The 27,011-nt window shown below is 45.8% G+C and overlaps 1 protein-coding gene across 5 annotated transcripts in view; it reads left to right on the top strand.

The window, feature by feature from the left end:
* The window catches only part of MAT2B (methionine adenosyltransferase 2 non-catalytic beta subunit), a 161,559-nt gene that overhangs the window by 107,558 nt on the left and 26,990 nt on the right, over positions 1–27,011 (top strand). For 4 of the 5 annotated variants that reach the window (XM_068277426.1, XM_068277427.1, XM_068277425.1 and 1 more), the window contains 2 exons: positions 7,535–7,729; positions 11,322–11,436. In XM_068277426.1, the coding sequence (XP_068133527.1) occupies positions 7,535–7,729; positions 11,322–11,436 (310 nt within the window). The remainder of the gene's footprint in view (positions 1–7,534; positions 7,730–11,321; positions 11,437–27,011) is intronic. The other variant, XM_068277428.1, reaches the window with a different exon arrangement.

The raw sequence follows: 27,011 nt of genomic DNA, 5'->3' as shown, positions 1-27,011 counted from the left end.
CGAACACTTCCCTTTTCAACATCCATTCGTTGATCTTTACTAAATTCCTGGATAGGAAATCCGCTTGTGAATTTTGAGTTCCCGGTATATACACTGCCCTTAATGCCAACAGATTCGTTTCTGCCCAACACATGATAGGATACACCTCTTTCATCAGAGACTTGCTCCTTGTTCCCCCCCCCTGCTTTTGCACATAGGCTACTGCTGCCTTGTTGTCCATTTGCAAACAAACAGATTTCCCTTTTAACAGACGTGCAAATGCTTGCGTTGCCATAAACGCTGCTCTTAATTCCAGGACGTTGGACACCACGTTCTCCTGAAGGAATCTCCATAGACCCTGTGCCCAATTGTCCTCGTAATGTGCTCCCCAGCCCATCCTGCTGGCGTCTGAAGTAACTGTGGTCCAACAGTAGGGGGACAGTTGATTGGCCATACAGAGATTCTGCCGGTTCATCCACCATAGTAATGACATTCTGACTTGTATCGGAATTCTGATGCCTTGTGTCATTGATATATGATTCCACTGGCTTAACATGTTCTGAAACTGTCTCATGTGCCATCTGCTCCATTTCACCATTACTATGGCTGAAGACATAATTCCCAGCATGTGGAGACACATTCTTGCTGAAACCTTTCGTTGTTGTGACATCCAACTCGACTTCTGGATTAAGTCCTGAACCTCTCGCTTCTGGTAATGCTACGGTGTCTTTCACTGTGTCGAACACTGCCCCGAAGTATGTTAGTACTGTGCTTGGTTCGAATTGACTCTTTTTGTCGTTGATGATCTAACCCAGACTGGACAGAAATCGTACTACTTCCTCCGAGTCCTTTAACAATTCTTCCCTGGAGTTTGCAAGGACCAGAATGTCGTCCAGATAGTGATGGATCCTTATTCCTTGAGTCCTTAATTCCGCTATTGCTGAGACTAGGACTTTTGTAAAAGTTCGCGGAGAAGTGGAAAGCCCGAATGGCAGCGAACAAAATTGCAGATGAGTGTCTTTCATTGAAAATCTTAGAAATTTTTGGAACTGTCGACAAATGGGTATGTGAAAGTAGGCGTCCTGTAGATCTATTGACATTAGCCAGTCTCCTGGAGCTACTGCTAATATAATTGACTGCAAAGATTCCATCTTGAACCTGGGCACTTGTATTAGTTGATTCAGATATTTCAGATCTATTACAGGCCTGTATCCTCCTGATTTCTTCTGAACTAGAAAGAGAGTAAACTCCTTTGAATCTTTCCGAGTCCGGAACTGTCAACACAACCTTCTGAGCTATCAGCTCCTGAGTATATTGCTCCAGTATCTGCTTCTTCAAAGGGTCTGCTGGAATTCTCGTAGGTACCCATCTGTCCCTTGGCTTTTTCCGAAAACTCCACTTGTGACCCTTGCTGATTACTGAGAAGACCCATGGGTCCTGAATTTTCTCCACCCAGACCTTGCTGAAAGCTCTTAATCTTGACCCCACCATCAACGTCTGGGTGGGCGCACCTTCAAAAGGGCTGCTTCTGCTGCCCTCCAGGTTTGACTGACGACTTAAAAGATCTTGCGAGATTCGCCTGAGTACTTCTCCAGTTCTTCCTGAAGGATCTTCCAGGTCTATAACTCTTTGCTTCAGGAAACGTACTTGTCGCTTGTCTCTTCTGATTAGGATGACTTTCCTTGGTTGTCCTATCTTGCGGCAATAAGCCAGACTTTCCGCCCGTCACTCTTGAGATGGCCTTGTCCATTTCCTTGCCAACCAGTGATGTTCCGTCAAAGGGAATCTTGACCCAGCTTTTCTTAGAGCCTATATCTGCACTCCAGTGCTTTAACCATAAAGCCCTCTTAGCGGTTACAGAGTTAAACATTACTCTAGCAGCTGCTCTTAAAGTATCCATTGCTGACTCGCTCACAAAATCTGCTGACAGCTTCAGGTCGTCAAGCGCCGAAATTATCTGAGCCCCATCTACTCCTCTTAAGATGGCCTCTTCTATATTTGCTATCCACACTGACATGGCTCTTCCCACCGATGTCAAGGCGATAGCTGGTTTACAGATTTGCCCTGTTGTAAGATAGATCTTCTTAAGGTCATTATCTATTCTTCTATCAAGAACATCTTGGAATGTTATTATATTCTCCATGGGAAGGGTCACGTGCTTCATCAACCTTGACAGAGAAGCATCTACCTTCGGGGGAGCTGACAAGAATGGAGCCTCTTCCTCTTTCACTGGATACAACTTCGCAAATTTATTGTGTAAAGATGTTTTATTTTCTACTTTGCCCCATTCCTCCAAGACAATATTCTTTATTTCCTTCATTACGGGGAAAGAGCAAGGTTTCTTTGACAGGTGCGAATAACATTCTTTATTTTGGGACTGCTCTTCCGGTGGATCTTTCCACTCCAGAGCCTCCTTAACGGCTGCCACAAAAGGAGCTGTAAGAGCAAAGTTAAAGAGGCCTGTTGAAGATTCTTCATCTGACACCTCTGGCTCTGCCTGTTTGTCCCCCACTGGCAAATCAGCCTGTGATGTACTTGGCGAAGCCGCTAGAGTCGCCACTTCTTCCCTTACTACCCTTCGGTTTACATCCACTAGGTCTTCCGATCTTGTTTCGTTCTTTCGTTAGTTGACCCAAACATGACAAACATAACGTTTCCCCTGCATAGCCCTATTAGGGCATGCCCAGCATTGCCCCTTCCCGGGCATTGAACGTCGTCTCGGAGATCTGGATCTTGAATGACGTGATTTGTAATGCTGTTTATAGTAAGCAGATGATGATGATGATCTCTGGTGTGATCTTGAACTTGTATGACGACTTTGAGACGTTCTTCCGCTTCTATGTCTTAATGGTGATCGAGGGCTATTAGCACCTCTTTGAGCAGGCGGAATCACATAAGAGCTGTAAAATATAATTTTTATATATATATTAGCTCTGTGACCATAGAAATGCGTGTGTTTTTTTTTTTTTTTTTTTTTTTTTTTTTTAATTTTATTCCCTTACCCAGAGGGACTATGTTGCTCGCCAGCCTCAGCGGAGACATCCACTGCAGAAAAAACAAATTTCTTATTCCATGTAAGAAGCCAAAGAAAAATGGCTCCTTAACCACTTAACGACCGCCTAACGCCGATAGGCGTCGGCGGGTCATTAGTGGTATAGCATGGAAACCGCCGCTTTTCCATGCCAGTTCACGGAGACTGCCTCCGTGAACAGTGTGCAAACCGCCGATCGCACGCATAATGTAAACACGCGGGGAAGGAATCCCCGCTGTTTACATCACACGGCACTGCTGCGCAGCAGCGCCGTGACGTAGATCGGCGATCCCTGGCCTCTGATTGGCCGGGGATCGCCGGCATCTGATAGGCAGAAGCCTATCCTATCAGGCGCACCTCTCAGAGGAGAAGGGAGAGGGAGGGAAAGCAGGGGAGCCCGGAAAACGCTGCGGGGGGGGGGGGGGCTTTGAGGAGCCCCCCCGCAAATCAATAGTAGCCGGCGGCGATCAGACCCCCCCTGTAGGACATCCCCCTAGTGGGGAAAAAAAGGGGAGGGAAGTCTGATCGCCCTGCCACATTCCTGATCGGTGCTGCGGGCTGTGGAGCCCACGCAGCACCGATCATTACAAACTAGCGTGGTCTTTAAAGAGAATCTGTACTCTAATATTCTTACAATAAAAAGCATACCATTCTATTCCTTATTTTCTCCTGTGCCTCTCTGTGCTGTTTCTGCCACTCTCTGCTGCAATCCTGGCTTGTAATTAACAGTTTTAGGCAGTGTTTACAAACTAACCAGCTTCTAATAGGCTCAGCTAAGCATAGAGTGTGAGTCATTCAGAGTATGCAGGGGGCCTGCAGAGGGTGTGTATCGCTTCTACCAATCACAAGCAGCCCTGCACATTCCACACAATCAAGCTTTAGCCCGACAAACAGGACAGAGGAAAGATACATTGATTTATTACAGAGACAGTGCAGTTAGGAAAGACTGTAGTAAGCCAGAGCAGATTAGAACAGGCATAGGAACTTATAGGATAGAAGAACTAAGGCTGAAAAATTTGTTAGTCTCTTTAAGTGGTTAATAAGTGAACTCAGTTTCAAACACTCACAGCCTGAAGTATCAGAAGGTCCTTCCCTTTCATCAGCTTCCTCCATTACAATAAGTGTAGGCACAGTAATTCCACAGCCACCAAACAGCGTCTGCAGCGTTCGCAGGTCAGAGTTAGACTGAAGGCTCTCTTCCCTGCTTAAATACGCCGCCCCTCAGCCTTGCAATAGCGCTGTCGTCATCTGGGGCTCCTGCCCTCAAGCAACATGGCCGTTCTGACTTCCGGCCTCCCGATGACTACTTCCGGGAGGCCGCGCATGCGCAGATGCTAATTCCGCCCGCCGAACACACGTGCCGGCATGTTCCGCCGCCATTACCTCTCCTGAAGAGCAGCCGATCCAACTCCTGCCGGGCACTAACACACGGACTTCACAATGGACATCTCCTAACAGCATTTAGCTGTAACTGCGCTGGCACCCCTCCTGCATCAGAACAGGTACTTGGGACTGAACGGGCACATTTAGCTGCCCTAACACAGGAAGCATAACCTGTGTACTGGGTAAGGGAACCAACCTATCATAACTAATACCTATAAAAAAGGAACAAAGATGATTAATATAAGAAATACACAGGTCCTATAGTGTCTGAGGACAGGAAAAAGAATGCGGTGGAAGGGGTAGGGACCAGGTATATGTAATCTTTGATTGGTCCTATAGGGGTTATGGGGGCGGAGCTAACCCATCAGTATGCCGACATGGAGGCACCAGGGAAACCGGGACACCCAGTGAGCATATAAAACTTTATTTACACAAGCAATTGCAAATCAGGACTGTACAGTTTACTGTACAGCATTTCCAAACACAGATAATGGTTATCGCTCTAGGAATTGCTGCACAAAGCGCTTGTTTAGTTAAATTTAAAAGCTCTGCAGAGATTCCTGGTAGGTCCCTACTCTTAGGGTAAACTAAGAAAATGTAACTATAAAACAGACTGGTCCACGCACTAACTCAAATGCTAAAAAGAAACTGCTTTATTTTGCACACTTAATCATTAATTAGTCAATAATTATCAGATACACATAGGTCTGATTAAGATCACGCACATCTCATACAGCCATTCATTCACTGCCTAATAGAGGGGCCCTTATATCTAATCTGTCCAGAAAAGTGTAATTTGTACTGGTAGCTGGGTTGTTATATAGGCAAAGGATTTCTATTGGTAGTAGTGTCCATCCCCAAACCCAACAAAAAAATCCGATAACATGCAGCTTTTGCCATCATAAAAATTTCTGTAAATCTAAGGAAACTTCAAAACAGTACCTTCTAGTAGCTCGAGTGTCTCTCCTCTTTGTGTACAAAGCTCAAAGTACTGTGGTGTATACTCCACGGGTTTTAGATCTACATAACTTAGTTTGACTTTATTCAATATCACTGCTCCTTTGATGATCCTCTAATTCCCCGCCTGTTTGTCATACATTGGCCTTTTAGTTGGGTGACATCACCACTGGGGTTTGGAACGGTCTCTCAAACAGCTGATGCACTCTGCAGCTGATTGATTAAAAAAAAACCCCACACTACTTTACCAATTGTATAGATCAATCGTGTAGTAACCCCATATATCAACCTCGACGCGTTTCAAACTATTAAATGTTGGTCTTCCTAAGGAGGGTATAAAAGCAGGGAGCTTTGGAGTCTATCTTTATGTACACTTTTTTTCTTAAAGGCGTTATCAGGCATTCCTTATCAAATTAAGGGCTACTTACCTGGGGCTTCGTCTAGCCCCAAGCTCCCCGCACGTCCCTCGCCGCAACTCTCCCCGCAGCAGTTTGCCCGCTCTGCCTCCCGGTCCACGGTGCTGACGTCAGGCCGACCTGGGGTTACCGCTAAGGAAGTTAAAGCTGCAGTGGCCTGCATTGTTAAAAAAAAGGAAAAAAAAAAATAGCCTGGTCACTAGGTAGGTGTAAGCCTATGGTCCTGAAGTGATTAAGTACCATCAGTGGTTACCCACAATGCACTGGTACTGAATATGCAAATTCTTTTTTTTATGCCCCTGAAGTAAGGCTTGCATCCAGAACCGCTGGTGTATAGCACGTCTTTGGCTTTACATTTTACAGAGCCTTATCAGCCCCACATGTAGACAGCCTGTTTTGGACTTTTGGCGTTCTCAGAACATGGCAGCTGCACAAAAGCAAATATAACTGTATGAGTAATAAAAAGTAGGAAAACACATTTTTATTGAATGGTATGTCTGAGTTTCAGACCACTTTAAGCTCTGGTACACTTTAACCACTTTGTTTGCTTAATTAGACATATGTATACCAGCACTGTGTAATGTGTTGGCTCTTTATAAATAAAAACTGTTGTAGAGGGAACAAAGATGATTCATTTCACTCGATCTTACCTTTGCTACATTGGTGGGAAAAGCAATATAGATGGTCCCCTACTTTACAAACGGGTTACGTTCCAGGAGTTTGTAAGCTAAATGTTTGTAAGTTGAGTCGTGTTATACATGGGGGGGGAGCAGGAGTGGATATATTTTATTTCAGACAACTCTGAATTTGGACATATTGCATGTAACATTTGAAGTGTCACTTAAAATACCACCAATTTCAAAATTGGGGCCATGGTAAGTGTCCTCCCGGCCGCATTTTCCATCCCAGAAATCTGTGGCCAAGGACTAGGAAATTTCATGCGACAGTGTAGCAGTGGGTCTCAAAACATAAGGTATTTGAAACCATTTTACACACACTTCTGTTGTGACTATAATGGAGCTAATAGGGGAGAGGGTTGTCTAGTTTAATACATATTTGTGGGGGGTGGTGTTTAAACAGTTTTCGTCCAAATAATACTTTGTAGGTTACGGTAATCGTCAATTCACTTTTAACGTCTTGCTGCTTGCTTCCATCTTGTGATTGCCCTGTTCCCAGCAAAAAAAAAAATTAAAAGAAAAGAAAATGGAAAATCTCCTGAAACCTCAAAGAAAAACGCATTAAGATTTTGCATTTGCTTTTACGGTCCCAATTTTCAGCGGAAAAAGGCCCTAAATGTTCATTGCATCAATCAAAATATAACTAAAGCAAAAGTAGGTCACTGTGGATAAACCAACTTGTGTGCTGATGAATGCATATCTACCTGTCCTCGCTTCAGCTTGCACCTGTGCTTCTACCCAGCAACTTCTGAACTGTCCACTACCGCTTCAGGCTCACTGCGATCATATGATAGATTGAAGCTCTAGTGCCCGTTCAGAAGCTGCCAGGGAGATGCAGGGACCGGAGCTGGAATGAATAGAGGTAGATATGCTTCCATCTGCATGCTCCAAAGTGCGCTCTGCATAGAGGGGCTAGGGTGCCACATGAATTTGGTAGGTTGCGGCTTTTGACTTAATTATAAGGCCAAATGTGTAATCGTGGGCTTATGCTCTGGGGTATATGGTAATAATGGATTGCACACAATATTGATTTGTTTGGAAACCATAGATGTTTGTTTTTTGGCTCACAATTAGTGATTTCTCTGTTGCAGGCAGATAATGTTTTTCCCAGTCGGAGAGCTTTGGTAACTGGCGCAACTGGTCTTTTGGGGCGAGCTGTGTACAGAGAATTCAAGGACAACAACTGGCATGTGATGGGAAGTGGCTATAGCCGTGCCCGGCCTCGATTTGAATATCTTAACCTGTTGAATACACCTTCTGTAAAAGCATTAATTAGAGAATTCAAGGTAAAATGCCACTTTTTATTTTGATTAGATTTACAGTAATCTAAAGAGCAAAGCTCTACTCTAGGTTTTCGTGTACTTGTATAGCCCTGGCATCTTCTGCAGTGCTCTTACATTGGGGGGGGGGGGGGGGGGAGTGTATGTATTTATGTATGTGTCAGGGGATGAGCAGCACAAACCAAATTTTATGCAAAGCATGCACGCAGCACTGGAGAACCCCAATCTCCATAAGAAATATATAAATACAGAGGGGCTGCAGCACACAACAGGAAACAAGTGACAGGGGCTCTTGGTTAACCACTTAAGGACCAGGCTCATTTCTAATCGGTGCTGTGTGGGCTCTACAGCCCGCAGCACCGATCAGGATTACACCAGGGCGATCAGACACTGATCGGCGGCTCGCACACTGTTCACGGAGACACCCTCCGTGAACTGGCATGGAAAGCCGCTCGTACGACCGGCCGTTTCCATGCTATACCACTAACGACCAGGCGCCACCCATGGGCGTTAGCTGGTCGTTAAGTGGTTAAGCTTTAACGCGTTTAAGCTCACCAACTGCTCCAAAGTGTCCCCGATCTGGTGAGTCCTACTCTAACCAGGCAAAAAAATGCTAGTTTTTATTAGCGTTCTAGTGGGAACCATGCCAAAATTGTAACTGTCTCTCATATGAGCTTACTATCAAATCCTTACTACAGTCTGATTGTCTTATGCCTGGTACACCCCATGCAATTTCCCATTAGATAGATGGGTTGAATTGATTTTTTTCCAACAGGTCTGATCTGATTTCTGATTGATTGATTTTCCAATCACTTTTATACAAAATAGATCAGAAAAAAATCAGAAGGCAGATCGGACCTGTCGGAAATAATTGATTTGACCAGAGTACACAACGGGAAATTGTGTGGTGTGTACTAGGCATTACGTTCTACAGTTTGTCTTGTGTTAATACTGTAGCGTGTACATAACCTGGTCAAATGACATCTGAGTAAAGGCCAAAATTGAACCATGTGTGCGGTTTTGCCTGCAATCCTGGGCGTAGGAAAGAAGGGGAACTGCTAGTATCCAATGTGGTGACAAACTCCTCTACAATCATACATTACCGATCGCACAAGTTTATGGAGAGTTAAAACCCTTTTTTGTTTTTTCTTAATATGAATTTTATGAACATTATCAGTTAGAAATTTAAATTCTCCAGTAAAATCCATGGTTATTGATGTGTAATTTGTGATGTATTTTCGTCAAGTATAAAACTGGCCTCAGTGACACAAGGTTTTTTTTTTTTGTTTTTTGTTTTTTTTGCACAGTCCTGTTTGGAATTACTATGACCTCAAAAATCTTAGCTGCACAAGAATGGCATTCTGGTGATTGCATATTTTTAATACCTTTTTAGTAGTACCAGAATCTTAGGGCCCATCCACACTTAAAAAGAGCGAAGCGCTACCGTTTTGCGAGGGTAATTTTACTGCGATTAGTAAAGTCATTGTACACTTCTTCGATTCCTGAGGATCCCGTTCAGTGCTTGTTTAAGCACTGTACCGTTCGTTCGAGAATCACAGCAAAGTGCTGCAGGCAACATGTTTCGCGATTGCCGTTTATTGCGAAATGCCAGAGATTGGCGGCAATCACGGCCATTCAGTTATAATTGCGCTAGAGCTTCGGCGATTAGCGGGAAGCACCCGCTGATCACCGTAGTGAGAACGGGCCCTAAAGAACTCTTGGAGACTCACAAAGTGGTTTTAGAACCCGTGGAAATAGATGGGATTGTAAAAAAGCAAATCCAATGCTGGCCCAGAATAATTCTTTCGATTTCTAAAATTGTTTTTCTCCATAGGAAAACCTAGCAAAAATCAGGGCAGCAGTAGAACTCGGCCTCAGTCAGGAATATAATGAAAGTCTTGGGGCTACTGAATTTGACTTCTCTAGCTGTTCACTGTGCTATATTACACAAGAGAAAACTACAGCTTAAGTACCTGAATCAGTTGGAATGTTCTTAATTCACAGGAGATGAAAGAGAGATTGTTGTTGTTCCTGATGATTAGAATATTAACAGATACAATAGGATGGGGTGCATATCTGAAGGGATCCACATTTTTTAGGGCAAATGGCCAGCTTGTATCAAAAAGAAATCATCACATTACAGCTGGGGTGCCCACAAATGTTTTTCGACTTACGAGCTACTTTGAAAATGACCAATCCCAGGAGTTTTTAAAATGCTAAACTTTACATACTGTATCTAGAGGATTCGTTGGCTAGAAATACAGAGATAAGAAAATTATGAATGTCTGAAAGTTAAAATACAGTAAAGTCTTTGTCCTAAATAATCCAAAGTATTGTGTTTTGGCCAGTTTTCTGTCTTGGTTTGTCCTAGTTGGAGGGGCTGATATGGGAGCTGATGTCTTCCCATCAAAAAGGGAAACTCCAGCCCCTTTTCAGACAGGGCGAAAATTTGGGAGAATAATAAATTAGGCTGATTTCTCATTGCACAAAAGTTCTATCAATAAATGGATTGCATATTTGCATTCCGTAAGGAGTTATGAATCCAAACATATGAACACATTAGTATTAAACTGTAAAGTACTACTGAGAACTTTTATTCCTCAAGATCTGGATGTAAGATCCACCTTGGAAACTTCCCAGAATGTGTTTCAGACAGGCCTTCAGTTAGCTTTTTCCCAGTGTCTAGAAAACCATGAAATATAAATTTTAGAAATTTCTCTGTTCACCTGGCATGCTAGCAGAACAGCTGTGTGGGGAAACACAGATAAGAATCAGAGAAGATCTCCTTTGAAAATAGTAACAAGAGTCTTAGGACAGGGAGAAGTGTGAAGTGTGTTTTGATGTCTGAGGTTCTGGAGACCTCCATTCTGGAGAGGAGTCAGTTTAACATTTTGTTAAGGCTGAGGAATGGCCAGTCAGCAGGGTTGCTTGAAAGCCCAGGAACTTTTGATATGAGCCAAGGGTGAATTAACTCTGCCATGGCTGCTGTCTATGATAGCTGGAAAGGTTTAACCCTTTGCCAGACTTTGACACTAAATAAGCTATCATGTTTCCCATATGAAAAATGTAGTGTCACACCAACTTCGTTTCATGGTCTAATAGTGTAAGGTATCAGCACCCTTCTTATTTGTGAAAGAATCATAATTTGGGGCCTGTAAAAATATAGATGTGACGGGTAACTTTTTTTCATTAAAATTGATGTATAATTTTTATAGACCAATATATGCCTTTTTTTTTTTTTTTTAAATATCAAACATGACAGATGCTGTTTTCGGGTGGTTTACACTCAAAATCACCCAGCGATTACCATTTGTGATTTTGCAGGACATTTTCTTGAGCAAGTGTACATTGATTACGCTTTGGGATTTAATTGGGGAAACTATATTGTAATTGCTCCGAAAATGCTACATGCATCATGTTTGCTTTTATCCTCCTCGCAACGCTGCAGTGTGAATACTTTAATTGAAATACATTGCCATAACACCGATCACTGGTGATCATCAAAGTGCTGACAAACTGCTCCAGTGCGAATGGGCATTAGTGCTATTTGTAATCTCCTCTACTTTCCAATAATCTGATATAAACCTTTTATCTGCAGCCACATGTGATTGTCCATTGTGCAGCTGAGAGGAGACCGGACATTGTTGAGAATCATCCAGATTCTGCCACCATGTTGAATGTTGAGTGTTCTGCAAATCTGGCCAAAGAAGCAGGTATGGATCCGCTCACCCCTTTCTCTAATACATTTATAGGCACTTTTAGACCATTTTTAAAGAACATGAAATTATATATTTACTGTGAAACCACTAGATACAGTGATACTCGAGTATCTGTTTAGCTCTGGGCAAGTTACTTTCCTTTTACAAAATTAACCCATATTTGCAAATATAACTGCTTATTCAATGAGCTATAAAGAACAATCACTATCTGATATAACTTACAATTGCAGCATATTTTTTATGTAATTCTACTTTTTTGTGTCCTAAAGTAATGGCTGCAAAAATACTAATTCTTCCCATGTAGTACAGAATAAATACAGAATGGAACCTTCATATCCAGTTAATGGTATTGTAAAAATCTGACAGCAAGAAGAGCTTCTTTTTGTCCCCATAAAAGCATGGTAGTGACCATCAATTCCAGGTTTATTTATTTTTAAATTTATTTTTTTTTACCACTTAACGACCGCCTAACGCCGATAGGCGGCAGCAGGTCGTAAGTGGTTTTACATGGAAACGGCCGCTCCATGTCCGTTCACGGAGGGTGCCTCCATGAACAGCCTGCGAGCCTCCGATCGCTGCTCGCAGGCTAAATGTAAACACACAGGGAAGAAATCCCTGATGTTTACGTTGCACGGCCTCTGGCGATCCCCGGCCTCTGATCGCTGCGGAGGGGGGCTTTGAGGAGCCCCCCCGCTACATGCAGGCAGCCGATCAGACCCCCATCCCCAGCAGGACATCCCCCTCCGTAGTGGGGAAAAAAGGGGGGGGGTGGAGTCCGGTTGCCCTGGCTGCAAGGTGATCTGTGCTGTGGGCTGGAGAGCCCACGCAGCACAGATCAGGCAAAACAAGCCTGGTCCTTATCTGTAAAATAACGTGTGCACACACAGCACACACTCACACACATTCTGTTTACTTTGTGGGAGAACCCAGAATGAATGTGCCTTGTTTTTTCATTAAGAGCGCTAGTGTTTTTTTATTTTTTTTTATTTTCCGTTTTTCTTCACCTTTGCAATACTAAAATTAGAAAGGTACCTCAGACAAGTAATTAGGAGTAGTACTAAATGTATTCATCTTTATCTTATCATATCAGATGTTGGTTCAGAAACATTTTTTTTTAAGTTCTAAAACTCCAAGACAAGACGATTGCATTCTTTGCATTTTAAAGTCTTGGTTCAACCATATTTTTAATGTATGTGGTAGCACATTTGCATTAACTTCTTTGTTGTTACATAGATTTTATTTGAGATAAGCTACATCCCTTTCTTTCTTTTTTGTTTTTAAAGAATTTTATACACACCAGGGCGTCTTTCACCCATATTGTTCCAATGCACATGGTCTTATGCTGAGATTACACCACGTTTTTTTTTCACCAGATAAATGGTTTGATTTCCGACATGTCCAATCTTATTTTGGATCGTTTTTCTAATTGATTTCTCGTAGAAGTGAATGGAAATTGATAAGAAAATCGATCAAAAATAAGACAGTAAATCGACTGAAAAATCTCATTGTGTATTCCCAGCATTATGCATTGTACTTCTGTGTTTTTGGTGCTGGCTTCTACCTTATACCTCAAGCAGAGTCAGAGATCCTTCCCCCAGTTAGAGCAATGCAAAGATGAAGCCGGCACCATCCGTAGTATTTATGCTCTTTATTAGGTGTCCATAGATACAGGCTGTCACATCAAATGCGACGTTTCGAGATGTTTCTCTTTCTCAAGCAAGTGGCAGTCTGAGATACATGCCCCAGTTAGAGCAAATCACCTGAGGCATAATTATAGTTGGAGCAGCCCGGCAAGAGGGGAGCTTAGGGCTTGTGGAGGGATTTCAACAATTCCCCCTCATTCCTTTCAATGCTGAATTCCTTCCCCCCCCCCCCCTCCCCTTCCAATCAGCCAGTTTGCGTGGTTCACCCATTGGTGCCTCCCTCCAGCCAGTAAAAATGGAGGCAGCAAGTGTTCCCTGCCCCTCACAACTCCCATCAAGCCAGTAGCAGCAGTAGCTGTCGCACCAGGGAGCAGAGATCATCCCTGCCCTTGATGCAGAACGCATGAGCAGTGTGCACGGCAGGGAAAAGTGACACAGTCACTTATACAAGTTACTCCAGCACGACCCAAACTGCAGAGGACCTAACTCTTTCAGTTTAACCAGGCACCCAGTTAATTAAATTCCAGCAACAGCAGACAAAGAGCAAACAGAGCACAGTATAAAACACTTCTCAGTAGTTCAAAGAGAGGTCACTAGAGGAATGTGGGACCTTAAAGTGAATGTTTACCATTTTAAAAATCAAAAAGTCAGATACTCACCTAAGGAGAGGGAAGGCTCGGTCCTAATGAGCCTTCCCCCTCCTCTCCCGGTCCCCCGTGGCAGTATTCGACCAGTTCGGTCAAATACTGCCACTTCCGCAGCCGAAGGGAGCTTTCGGGAGCACTCGGGCTCCCGAAGACGGGCCGCTCCATACTACGCATGCGCGAGCACCCTCTATGACGCACTCGCGTGTGCGTAGTATGGAGCGGCCCGTCTTCGGAAGCCCGAGTGCTCCCGAAGACAACCGAAGTCCCTGCGGACGCGAACGTAGGAGCCAGCGCAGCACCGAGGGCACCGGGAGAGGAGAGGGAAGGCTCATTAGGACCGAGCCTTCCCTCTCCTTAGGTGAGTATCTGACTTTTTGATTTTTAAAGTGGTACCCACTGGCTTTAATGTGGAGAAGTGTTGCCATGCATAGAAAAAGTCAAGAATATCAAAGTGGCAACTTATTTATTATTCTATAAAACTGACAATCTCCTAATACAGAACCTTAAAGTACATCTGAGCTTGGGGGGGTGATTAGATTTATTTAGCTGCAATTTCTTCAAGCACCTAGCAATCTTACCTGTTCCCTTTCTGTGGTTACGCTGCCCTCCAGGCTGCTACTGTCCTGTCCAAAAGATCCCCAACCACAGTTGGTCGTAGGCTACTGTGCATGCAAAGTCTCATCTGTGCACCCATGTCGCTCATGTAGTCTGGAGCATTCTGCGTTTGTGTAGTTTAAAGAGAACCCGAGGTGTGTTTAAAGAATGTTATCTGCATACAGAGGCTGGATCTGCCTATACAGCCCAGCCTCTGTTGCTATCCCAAACCCCACTAAGGTCCCCCTGCACTCCGCAATCCCTCATAAATCACAGCCGTGCTGTGAGGCTGTGTTTACATCTGTAGTGTCAGTCTCAGCTGCTCCCCCTCCTCCTGCACAGCTCCGGTCCCTGCCCCCGTCCCTTCCCTCCAATCAGCAGGGAGGGAAGGGATGCAGGCAGGGACTGGAGTTCTGCAGGAGGCGGGGAGAGCAGTAGACTGACACTATAAAGATAAACACAGCCAGCTCTGACAAGCTGTTTGTCAGCAGTGTGGCTGTGATTTATGAGGGATTGCAGAGTGCAGGGGGACCTTAGGGGGGTTTGGGATAGCAACAGAGGCTGGGCTGTATAGGCAGATCCAGCCTCTGTATGCAGATAATATTCTTCAAACCCACCTCGGGTTCTCTTTAAGTATGCGTGAACTGTGCAAGCACAGAATCATCCTGGGCCCTGGAGCACGATTGAGAGAGGTGTCAGCTAGGTTACGGTGCATAGATCTGCCCCCTTGCGGAAAATGGCCTGTATCAGATATTGAAAAGGGCCAGGGCCATTTTCTGCAAGGTGGCAGGGCTACAAACTGGAACACAGCAGATATGGCTCTGGTGAATCTTATTTATACAGACAACCTACTGAGGCATTCTGAATGACCATGACAGGACAGGATGGCAGGAGCTTTTTGTTCCCAAAAGCAGATGCCACCTTAATATAGTTTTAAAGGACCACTCCGTTAAGAAGAATATGGAGGATGCCATATTTATTTTTTTCGTTTTACAGTTGCCTGGCAGCCCCGATGATATTTCTGGCTGCAAAGAAGTCTGAATAACACCAGAAACAAGCATGCAGCTAATCCTGTCAGATCTGACAATGTCAAACACCAGATCTGCATATGGTTTTTCAGGGTCTGTGGCTAAAAGTATTAGGCCCGGTTCACATTAGCGTTCGCTGTCCGGATCCGCCTGATCGGATCCGGACCGTATACTGTACAAACAGAACAGACGTTCCGCATAGCAATGCAAAGTCTATGCGGCCGTTCACACGAGTCCGTTCTGTACGGAACGGAGCCGGATCGGATCCGGACACTTTTCCAACATGCTCTATTTTTGGGTCCGGATCATCCGGCCGACGCACCCAGACCGGAGCCTGACTGCACCATCCGTGCATAGAAACCAATGGGAAACGGAAAGCACAGAACACACTGGCTATAAAAACCTGACATTCTATCCCACTTCCTATGCGTTTTCTAGCGGCCATTTTGGATGGGGACACCTGGGCCCAGCATTTCTGGAGTGGAGCAGCAGTGACTTTGTGCTGGAGCTGTTTGGCAGTATATGTCGGACGTGGAGGTGAGGCCCTACACAGCGGAGGACCTGATTCTACAGGTGCAGCTTCTGGTGACCTCCCAGACCCCAACAATATTTATATAGTTTGTATCTCTTTTACCAAACTGATCCGGATCACAGCCGTATCAATGCGTATGCAAACGGACCGGATCCGGATCGGAACCGTACAGATCCGGTCCGTTCATCCGGTCCGTTCTTTACAGAAATGCAAGTGTGAACGGGGCCTTAGAGGATCAGCAGAACAGCCAGGTAAATGGTATTGTTTAAAAAGCAATAAATATGGCAGCCTCCATGTTCCTACTTGCTTCAGTTGTCCTTTTAAAATTCCTACGCATTGGCAGTGACGAGATGCCTTTTATGTTACATGTCACGGCTTTTCCGGTGGGCTCCATTATTTGTAATTGTGTGCTTAAACCTAAATGCCTACCTTCTCCATTCTGAAAGACTCTCGTGGTCCCTATCAATCTACCCTGCCTGCTGTAAGAAACCATTCCTCATTGCGGAAGGATTGGTAAGTTTTATTTGCACACTAAACTGGATCAGAGAAATAACTCTGCTCTGTAAGGCTGCAGAACAGGATTTAAAGCGTAAAACTGGCAAGCCGGAGGGGGTGGGTGGGGTCAAGTGAGGCAGCGACAACATTGGACAGAAATCAGAAACTGCACCTCCAACTAGCCTGGTGTGTGTTCTTTATGGATTAGGTGGTATCACAAGAGAGCCAAGAAGTTGAGATGATTGGCTAGAATTCATCTTAAAGGGGTACTTCAGCCTAAACAAACAAACTGTCATTAAGTTACATTAGTTATGTTAATTAGAATAGATGGGTAATATAATTTTTTACCCACCCTGTTTTAAAAGAACAGGCAAATGTTTGTGATTCATGGGGGCAGCCATCTTTTTGGTTGAAAGGAGGTGACAGAGAGGATAAGATACAGTTCCAACTGTCCTGTGTCCTGATAACCCCTCCCAGCTGCATGCACTAGGCTTCAAATGTCAAATTCAAAATGTCAAAAAAAAAATTGCACCAGAACAGCAGAACGAGAACAACAACATCAGAAATCCCATCATGCTTTGCACAGCATCAGGGGAAAAATGCCCGGGCAGTTTTCTTCTGTGCAGCTAAAAATGAGGCTTGTATAAGAGAAACAAAGTTCTGATCCTGTGAACCTGTTAAAGAAACACCAGGCCTTTTCAGTGCTGCTGAGTCGATTTTTAGACTGGAGGTTCACTTTTTAAGGAACACTGTACATGCTCATTGGTCAGCTGCCTGCAAGTGCAATGTGCTTTAATGTCTCTCTGCCAATATATACACAAACTTACTGCACTCACTGGAACAGGGTAAAATTTGGTATACTCACTCGGGGAGAGAGTGCAAATGCTCTAAACCAAGCAACATTTGTCCTGTATATGAGTAAACAAGACTCTCGCCTCCTGCAAATGCACAAAGCTTATGCACTCCTCAGCGCATATACACAGGTGCTGAGAACTGCATGCAATAGAAACCTCAGTTCCACATAAAAGCAAATACGTGTTGGCAAGGGGGGGGGAGTACGGTAAAACAGGAGGTGAAGAGGCTCCCAATAGGTATATAAAACACTTTCAACAACAATAAAAATTCAAAAGGAAGAGGAGGCTTACCTCAGACAAATCACTTTAGAAAAATAATTTTAATACTAATTAAGCACTGGCAACGCGTTTCGTGGGACCCAGCCCACTTCCTCAGGCCAAGTAAAGTGCCGCTCTGTCTATCAAGCCACGTTTGGGGCGCCTCTTCCTTTTGAATTTTTATTGTTGAAAGTGTTTTTATATACCTATTGGGCGCCTCTTCGCCTCCTGTTGTACCAATAAATAGGGCTAGAGGGTGGCCAGTGTGTGAGCATAAATCTAATGAAAGATATTTAGATATGAGCTATGCATCTCTCAGGCAGCATGATGTTCCTGCAGATTGGGTTTCCAGTCAAATAATTTTTGTTTTAAAACTAACAGAAACCTTTCTTCCATCATCCTCCGATGGCTCTGCTAAGATGACTGGTGCCTCCCCAAATGGAAACACCTGTTAAGAAAAATTAAAATTGCATCACAACCTATAAAGTCTGCCTCCTCCATTTTCACTTCCTCTCCTGCACCCCCCCCCCCCCCCCCATCACCCGTGGGTTATACTTAGGGTTACTTTGTTGTTGTTCTGGGTAGGGGAGCCTGGGACACCTATCCTTTATATGGGCAGGTAACCTGATAACGGGGGCTTTTGGTGATCTGAGGTCCTGGCGGCTAGTATATGACCTGGTGTACTGGCTAACTCAGGGAGAGCTAACATCCGCTGCCTTCACTTCCTGTTTCGGTGTGTCCTGTGGGCTGACCTCATCTCTACTAACCCCAATAGCTAAAAGAAGTGGATGATCCAGGAGTGTGACATTTTTGGCTCTGTCCCTTGTAGGTGTGGATTGGGTACAGACGGGAAGGTTTCCTTTGACCTGGGAGGTGGCATCTGTAACTGGAATTGTGGCTGTTTTCCAGCCTATTACAGCGGCAGATTCAAGTCTGGCTTAAGCAAAGACCTCAGGAATGTAGTGGAGGTCTCTGCCCCCCTTCCTCCCACCTCTCCCTGGGAAAGCTGCACTATTACTTTTGATGAGGGGTTTCTGGTCAATTAAATTCGGGTGATGCACCTCAGAACCGAGCAAGGACACTAAATTAAAACCAGAGAATGAAATAATGTGTGAAACAAATACTACTTACAAACGTGGGTTGCTAATAGCCAACCACAGTATTAGGCAAGTAGAGATTCCTGTCTCCATGCTGATTTGGATATCTTCTTCAGGATAGGTTGGATCATACTCCAGAAAAATATCCACTCAATAGTTATAACAGAGGACACCCGGGGGGGGGGGGGGGGGGTGCACGGGAGGGGGGGAGGTTCACTACACAAAATGGGAGGAGGTGCCTCAATGTAGTGTGCAATGAGTAAACATGGGTACCCTGGGGTTTAATGGCAATCATTTTATTAGACACAAGAAAAGATGAATTTCGTGGGATCTACCCGGTTCCCCAGGTCTACAGTGTCTTATGTAGCTGCACGCATGGACTAGGAGTGTCTAGGCTTAGGTAAAGGACCCTGTATAGCCTCAGGGACAGCCTCCCCAACCTCAGTTACCTCAAAGAAAGTAGTTGTTTCCTCAGGGTCCCCAGAAGTTACCATTGATCTCAGAGGGACAACAGCCTGAGATCCTACAGTAATGTCAGCAGGTCACACAACCCCAGGCAGACCCTTTGTTGGAGGTTATATAATTGCAGGGTCAGGCTCAAGTTGTGGTTGCCGGTCAGGCTTATCCTCAACAGCCAGCTTAGCCCCCTTACTTCCAAAACTGAACAGATCTTTACTGGGAGTTTTGAACCAGGGTTCAGTTAGCCAATATTTGCCACTTCTTTCTCTTCCTAGGAATCGTCCTCAAAAATTTGAGAAATGGTAGACTGATGTATCTACCAGCGCAGAGCATACAGGAGAGTTATTGAATCGGTTTATGATTCAGAACAGATACAAGATGATCTCCCATCTGTCTGCTCAGGATGATATTTACAGTATATAGGGGTTAAAGTTCAGGCGGCTAGGCAACAGGCAGGACTTACTGATCCAGGGGATTTGCACGCATTCAAATCAGATGTTGAACTTAACCTCAATCCTGAACAAGAAATCTTAGGGATGAGCTTGAGCCTTTGAAGATCAGTAAAACACCTGACATTTAAATTTAGCTTTAATGGTGGCTATCACTTCAGTCAGAAGAATATGGAGATATACAGGTGCTCTCCATAAAGGACCCATATATGATGATTCCTTATGAAAGAATATTTAGACCAAATTCCGCTTATCTGCCAAAAGTGGCAACAGAATTTTGTGGAACGCATAATATGCAAGGGAAAGGCTGTGGAATTCTGTTAGAAGGGCTGTAGTGACATATTTAGAGCATACTATGCAATGGAGAATATCCAGTCATTTTATGTAGGAGCCTCTTATGCTGGGGCATCTAAAGGTTTGTAGGCATCTAGGTGTTCAATTGCTAGATGGATAAAGGAACTTGGGCCTATAAAGATTAGAAGACAGTAGCCCCCTCAAGAACAGCCTACTTCACCAGGTCATTGGCAGCCTTTAGGGCAGAAAGATCTGGAGCATCTTTGAAACACATCTGCAAGGTAGCAAAATGGTCCTCGCAGACTACCTTCATAAGACATTATCTAGTTGAGCTGTTGTCAATCCAAGATCAGAGTTTCGATCACAAGCCCTTAGGTCTCAGCAGGAGCTGTCCTGGAGGACGATTGGGAGAAAATCCCAGCTGTATACTGGTAGCCATGTTTCGTCGAGTCCTCCAGGACAGCTGTCTTGGTTCCCAAATCTAGCACGTTGATCATGGAGTACGCAATCCGGTGAACCCAGTACCCACCCACCCACATCTGGTTTCAGTCTGTCTCTCCCTTATACAAGGTTCCCAAATCTATGTTGGCTGTTAAAAAAATTATGTATGAAATGGTAGTGATGTGTGGGTTATGTTCTCGTGACACTGTAAGGTGGTAGGCTTTATAGGTTGTGATGCCAGATTAATCTATTTTAACAGGTCTTTCCATTTCAGCAGGAGCCCTCCTGGAGGACAAGGCAAAAACACTGCTACCGGTAAGTAGCTGAGACTTACTTCTGGCAGAGAGTTGGTCACCCAAATGAACCCATTTAATCAAACCTGATTCCTGCTTGCAAAGCCTCTAAATAGAGAATGTTATTAGAAAGCACTTTCAGGCCTCGTTCACATTGCGTTCTGCTCATGTGTCCGTCCATGTTGGGCGGGTTTTGTCTTTTTTTTTTTTTTTTTTTTCTCACAGCGGTTTTGCCGAGCGATTGCGGTTTTTCACTTCTTGATGTCAGTCAGGAAGTGAACTCTTTGAACCGGAAAAGAATAAATACAATGTATTTACTTATTCTTAAACTCGAACGCAATCGCTGCCCAAATCTATTTTGTGAGCATTTTGCGTTTCTCCTATACCTTCCATTGAGGTGGAATCGCCTCAAAAATGGTCCACGACCCGCGCTATGAACCTTCTCATAGACTTTCATTGCACGAGTGTTTGGGGTGGCGATTTTAAAAATCGCCTGCACATGAAAAAAGAAAACCCTCAGATTTACCTCTTGAGTTTTTATTCTGTCCAAACAACTTTATTTTGCTTCTGAGCTCCTCCTCTTATTAGTTCTTGGTTTAGTCATTTAATTTTTGGGCAAGTGTCACGGAATAGCCGTGAGAAACGCAGGTGAATCTAGAGAATTCACAGTCGCTTTCCTGATCGCTCCCTGTCGGATCTGTGTAGTCAGGCAAGCGATCCGAAAATGACATTTTTGTGTTGTTTTAAATCCAGAGATCTGTTCCCCTGTGAGCCAAAGCAGTCCCCTCACCCCTCCGGAATGTCGCACGTGGCTGGACTCCCTGCAGGGCCCAGCTCATTCCCCCTACAGCAGATGTCCCCATGAAAAGGACCAGGAAACTGGCTCCACAGGGGGGCCATAGAAAGCCAGCCGATCCGGCACCGAGCACGGGCCATAAGAAAAGCATGGGTGATATGATTTCCTGTCGGCATACGAAAACCGTATGTCGCACAGCTATAAAATTCATATCGTCTTGTCCGGTAAAATCTGGCCATCGTGCTGATATGAAATTCCTTGGGATAGACCGTCCGGTTATCGAGATATGAATCTTCTCAGGAGCCTGACCCGCTGGCTTAGCCGTGTCTGATGTCATATTAATCTGTATTTTCCAACAAGTCTGAAGCTGTTACCCCCCTAAATGTAACATGTATGGTTCAGGAGTTACAGCAATTCATAAGTTTAGCTCTAAAATCTCTCAGAGGGAATGAACTGTCATTTGCTGGTAGCTCAGAGGGGGCTGGCACTGCCACACCCCCAAACCAGCTTCATCAAAAGCACAGAGCCAGCAGGCGGGCTGGAGTCCTCCACACTGAACCATCTTGCACTCCTCAGATGCCAGCCTGAGGATATGCTGGCATCCACCTGGTCTGAACTCTGGACTTTGAAACCAAGGACTTTATGATTCTTCCCACAATAAGGACAGCTTTCCAGGAACTAAGTATTTTTCTCCCTTCTTTTATTTTTCATACTGGCTATTACTGTTTTAATAATTGTTGATTTTCATAATTGTCTGTATATATTAATTATTTATATTGCGTGAATAAACGACTTTTCCCAAGTCATTCATTGTTTCGCTACCCTGCTTATCAGCACACACAGAAATGATCCCGGGTCTCTGAAGATACGCTACTGTTTGTTTGTTGTTGGCTAGACAGAATATCGTGTGTTTAACCGTTTTATTCGCAGGATTAGTCAGTCAGTTAGTGGGCCCCACGGTCCCATAGTAACCGCGGTGGTGGCAGTTTACTCTGAACCAGTAGGTGACGTTGTAATTACCCGTGTCTCACAGGCTCCCTTCTGAGTTGTCTGCGGCTAATTCTTAACGGTTCCTGCGCATTGACTGCGACCAGAGTTCGCACGATCTGTGCGCTGGCACCGTTTAGAAGGCTAAGTGCGGTCAGCCACAAGGGCTCCTGTGACAGTGTTAGGCAGCGGTTGGGACCTGTGTTGTGCTGAAAGTATCTACGATAGCGCTAGCGCTATCGAGAAACGAACTAATTCGTTGGTGTAGCTGGAAGGCAATATATTTTTTATATATACAGAGAGACTGTGTAGCCAGTACCCCTCCCCAAAAGTTTTATTTTATTTGGCATGGAAATGTCCGGGAACTACCAGAACATGTGCCTAGCAGACCTGGAAAATCTTTGCGAAGAGAGGGGCATTGGCATCCTCCGCAAGACAAAACGGGACCTGATGGCAGACTTGTCCAGATGGGATGCCCAGCAACTGCGGGAGCTGGGAGTGTCCGCTGAGGTGGATACCAGCCCATCTGACAATCAAGGGGAACCAGAGGCTGAAGATCTTAGGCGTACAGAGGTTGAGCATCCTGCGGGCCCTGTTGCAACAGTTACGCCAGAGAATGTCAGTGTGGACCCCAATCCCAGAGTTTCTGAAAGTACTCGCCTGGAACCGGCCAGTACTGGACTGTCCATGGGTGCTGACCCGGTAATGCAGCAGGCATTACAAAAGCTGATGGAGACTGACCTGGAAAAGTACATGCAGTACATGGAAGCACGAGAGGAACGGGAGCGCCAATCTGCAGAACGCAAGGCTGCTGCTGCTGAACGCCACGCGGAGAGGGATGCCGCTGAGCGAGAACGGGAGCGCCAACGACAGCATGAGCTAAACATGGCAAAAGTGCAACAGGCCAGCCGGAGTTCACCGCCCAGCCTCCCTGCTGAAGGAGCTGCAGCACCCGTAAGTGCAAAATTTAAATTTGCTAATATTGAAAAAGACACAGACATTGACTTGTTTTTGCGGTCTTTTGAAAAAGCATGCCGTCAGTATCGTCTGTCGCCAGACCAGTGGGCCAGACATCTGACACCTTTGCTGCGCTACAAAGCGCTTGATGCCTTCGCAGAATTGCCTGCGGAGAAGGATAATGATTATGCTGCTATAAAAGACGCTATCATTACTAAGTACCAGCTGACGCCAGAAGCCTATCGGAAAAAATTCAGGGCCTGGCAGAAAAAGCCTTCTGATTCGTACCGAGATGTGGTCAGCAGCTTGCTCACCACACTCCGCCAGTGGACACTAGGCCTCACCAAAGGGTCTTATGATGTCCTGGAGGACTTGATAGTCCTCGAACAATTTCTGAACATTTGCCCTGCTGATGTACGACAGTTTGTGTTAGAACGCAGGCCGGCTTCAGCCACTGTCGCTGCAGACCTTGCTGAGACTTTTGCAACTACCCGGGTGGCTGATACCCGCAGAACTGTCCCATCCAGCTGGAGAGGAGGTCAGCCCAATACCTCGGCAGACCCTCCTGCCCCTGTGAGCCGTCCTCCACAGAGGCCACCCAGCGCAGCTGCTGCACCCAGGCCTGCAGCGCCTGGAGAGGTCACCTGTCACTACTGCCGACAGCCCGGACACATGAAATTCGACTGTCCGGAGCGGAGACAGACACCACCAGCACCTGGATCATCTGCATCACCTGCACCTCACCCACAGCAGAGGCAACCCGCCAGCGAACCACAGCCTGGATCATCAGATTTTGTCCTGTTTGCCCGCGGAAAGGAAATCCGCGACCGAACCGACCAGCAGCAACTTGTTAGAGTGAACGGCAAAGTTGTCACCGGATTTCGAGACACCGGAGCTGACATCACGTTAGTTCACTCACATCTTGTGCCAAAGGAGAGCATCAGCTCCAGCCGATCCCTTGCCCTTACTGGAGTAGAGGGCACCCTTTTTCACATAGCCCACGCGACAGTGAAGCTGGATTGGGGAGTGGGAGGAATCCAAGAAAGGGTTGTTGGGGTTATGAAGGATCTCCCAGTCCCTGTGTTGCTGGGGACTGATTTGGGCAAGCTTGTGTCCTACTATGAACCTGCCACGACCGCCTTGTCGCTCACGGAAGGAGACGGACTCTCCACCCACCACCAGGTACTTTATACACTTGGGGGAGCACCAGGGGGAGGCGGGTTGAATGTGCCCAGTTCAAGGGTACCAGGTTCAATAGTGCCTGCTTCAAAGGCACCTGAGTTTGATGTACAGACTGTCTGCTGTGATGATGCTGTAACTGTACCTGAGTTTACTGTACAACCTGTCTGTAATGGAAAAATGTCTATACCTGTCAATGTCATTACTGCATGCAATGATGACTTGAGTAATGTCCGTCTGTGCCATTCTGACAGTGTACCTGTGCTAGCAGTACCGCGCAGCTGCACTGCTCAGAACCCGAGCTCAGAACAGGTGGAGGGGGTTCCGGCCTCCTCCCCCTCCTCTGACCGCAGGGATGAGACCTTTCCGCCGCTGCCCTCGTGTGACATGAGCCAGTTGGCTGAAACTGACAGCGCCGTATTCTCAGCCGCACTACAAAGTGACCCAAGCCTGGAGGTGCTCAGGCAGCAAGCCGCTGAGCCCCTCGCAGACGGGGCCGCTTTCAAGGTGTACTGGGAAGGTGGGAGACTGTACAGTGAGTCTGTACAGCCCCCTGCAGGTAGATCCCACGCGATTACCAAATGGCTTGTGGTCCCGAGTGCGTTCAGGGGACATGTGCTGAAATCCGCACATGGTAATCCTCTGACAGGGCACTCAGGGGTCCGCAAGACACTTGCCGGTATTCGGAAACAGTTTTATTGGCCCCGGATGAACAGGGATGTAGCAAACTACTGCGGAGCATGTGCTGTCTGTCAGGAGCTGGGAAGGTCCAGGGATTCCCGCGGGGTTCCCTTAGGTCCACAGCCACTTAGCAGGGGAACCCTGCGTGGGCTGGCTGTTGACCTAACCAACCCACTGCCCGTTGTCAGCAGTCCCGGCAGACACCACGTCCGACTGCAGTGGCGCAAACGCCCTGTCCAGAACGGTCCATGTCGGGTCAACCCTGAGGGTAGAAGACCGCGACCGGTCCAGGGGAACCGAGCCACAGGCTCCAATAGGTTTCCCTGCCGCACCGGCAACCCGAGACCCGTCAGCCAGGTTGGCCGACACCGGAACGCTGATGGGCTGTCCTGGTGTCAGGGGGAACTAGGCCCAACAGCGCCAATGGCTGCTACGACGGATGTCTTGCTGACAACCCTCTACACAGCGTCAGGAAAGGGAGGTGTCACGGAATAGCCGTGAGAAACGCAGGTGAATCTAGAGAATTCAGTCGCTTTCCTGATCGCTCCCTGTCGGATCTGTGTAGTCAGGCAAGCGATCCGAAAATGACATTTTTGTGTTGTTTTAAATCCAGAGATCTGTTCCCCTGTGAGCCAAAGCAGTCCCCTCACCCCTGCGGAATGTCGCACGTGGCTGGACTCCCTGCAGGGCCCAGCTCATTCCCCCTACAGCAGATGTCCCCATGAAAAGGACCAGGAAACTGGCTCCACAGGGGGGCCATAGAAAGCCAGCCGATCCGGCACCGAGCACGGGCCATAAGAAAAGCATGGGTGATATGATTTCCTGTCGGCATACGAAAACCGTATGTCGCACAGCTATAAAATTCATATCGTCTTGTCCGGTAAAATCTGGCCATCGTGCTGATATGAAATTCCTTGGGATAGACCGTCCGGTTATCGAGATATGAATCTTCTCAGGAGCCTGACCCGCTGGCTTAGCCGTGTCTGATGTCATATTAATCTGTATTTTCCAACAAGTCTGAAGCTGTTACCCCCCTAAATGTAACATGTATGGTTCAGGAGTTACAGCAATTCATAAGTTTAGCTCTAAAATCTCTCAGAGGGAATGAACTGTCATTTGCTGGTAGCTCAGAGGGGGCTGGCACTGCCACACCCCCAAACCAGCTTCATCAAAAGCACAGAGCCAGCAGGCGGGCTGGAGTCCTCCACACTGAACCATCTTGCACTCATCAGATGCCAGCCTGAGGATATGCTGGCATCCACCTGGTCTGAACTCTGAACTCTGGACTTTGAAACCAAGGACTTTATGATTCTTCCCACAATAAGGACATCTTTCCAGGAACTAAGTATTTTTCTCCCTTCTTTTATTTTTCATACTGGCTATTACTGTTTTAATAATTGTTGATTTTCATAATTGTCTGTATATATTAATTATTTATATTGCGTGAATAAACGACTTTTCCCAAGTCATTCACTGTTTCGCTACCCTGCTTATCAGCACACACAGAAATGATCCCGGGTCTCTGAAGATACGCTACTGTTTGTTTGTTGTTGGCTAGACAGAATATTGTGTGTTTAACCGTTTTATTCGCAGGATTAGTCAGTCAGTTAGTGGGCCCCACGGTCCCATAGTAACCGCGGTGGTGGCAGTTTACTCTGAACCAGTAGGTGACGTTGTAATTACCCGTGTCTCACAGGCTCCCTTCTGAGTTGTCTGCGGCTAATTCTTAACGGTTCCTGCGCATTGACTGCGACCAGAGTTCGCACGATCTGTGCGCTGGCACCGTTTAGAAGGCTAAGTGCGGTCAGCCACAAGGGCTCCTGTGACAGCAAGGACAAGAAGAAAAAAAACACAAAATACTTAGTGTCTCTCCCGCGTATGTTCC

This window comes from Hyperolius riggenbachi, chromosome 3 (genome assembly GCF_040937935.1).
Source record: "Hyperolius riggenbachi isolate aHypRig1 chromosome 3, aHypRig1.pri, whole genome shotgun sequence".
NCBI classification, from domain to species: Eukaryota; Metazoa; Chordata; class Amphibia; order Anura; family Hyperoliidae; genus Hyperolius; species Hyperolius riggenbachi.
This window is presented reverse-complemented; position numbering and strand designations above follow the sequence as displayed.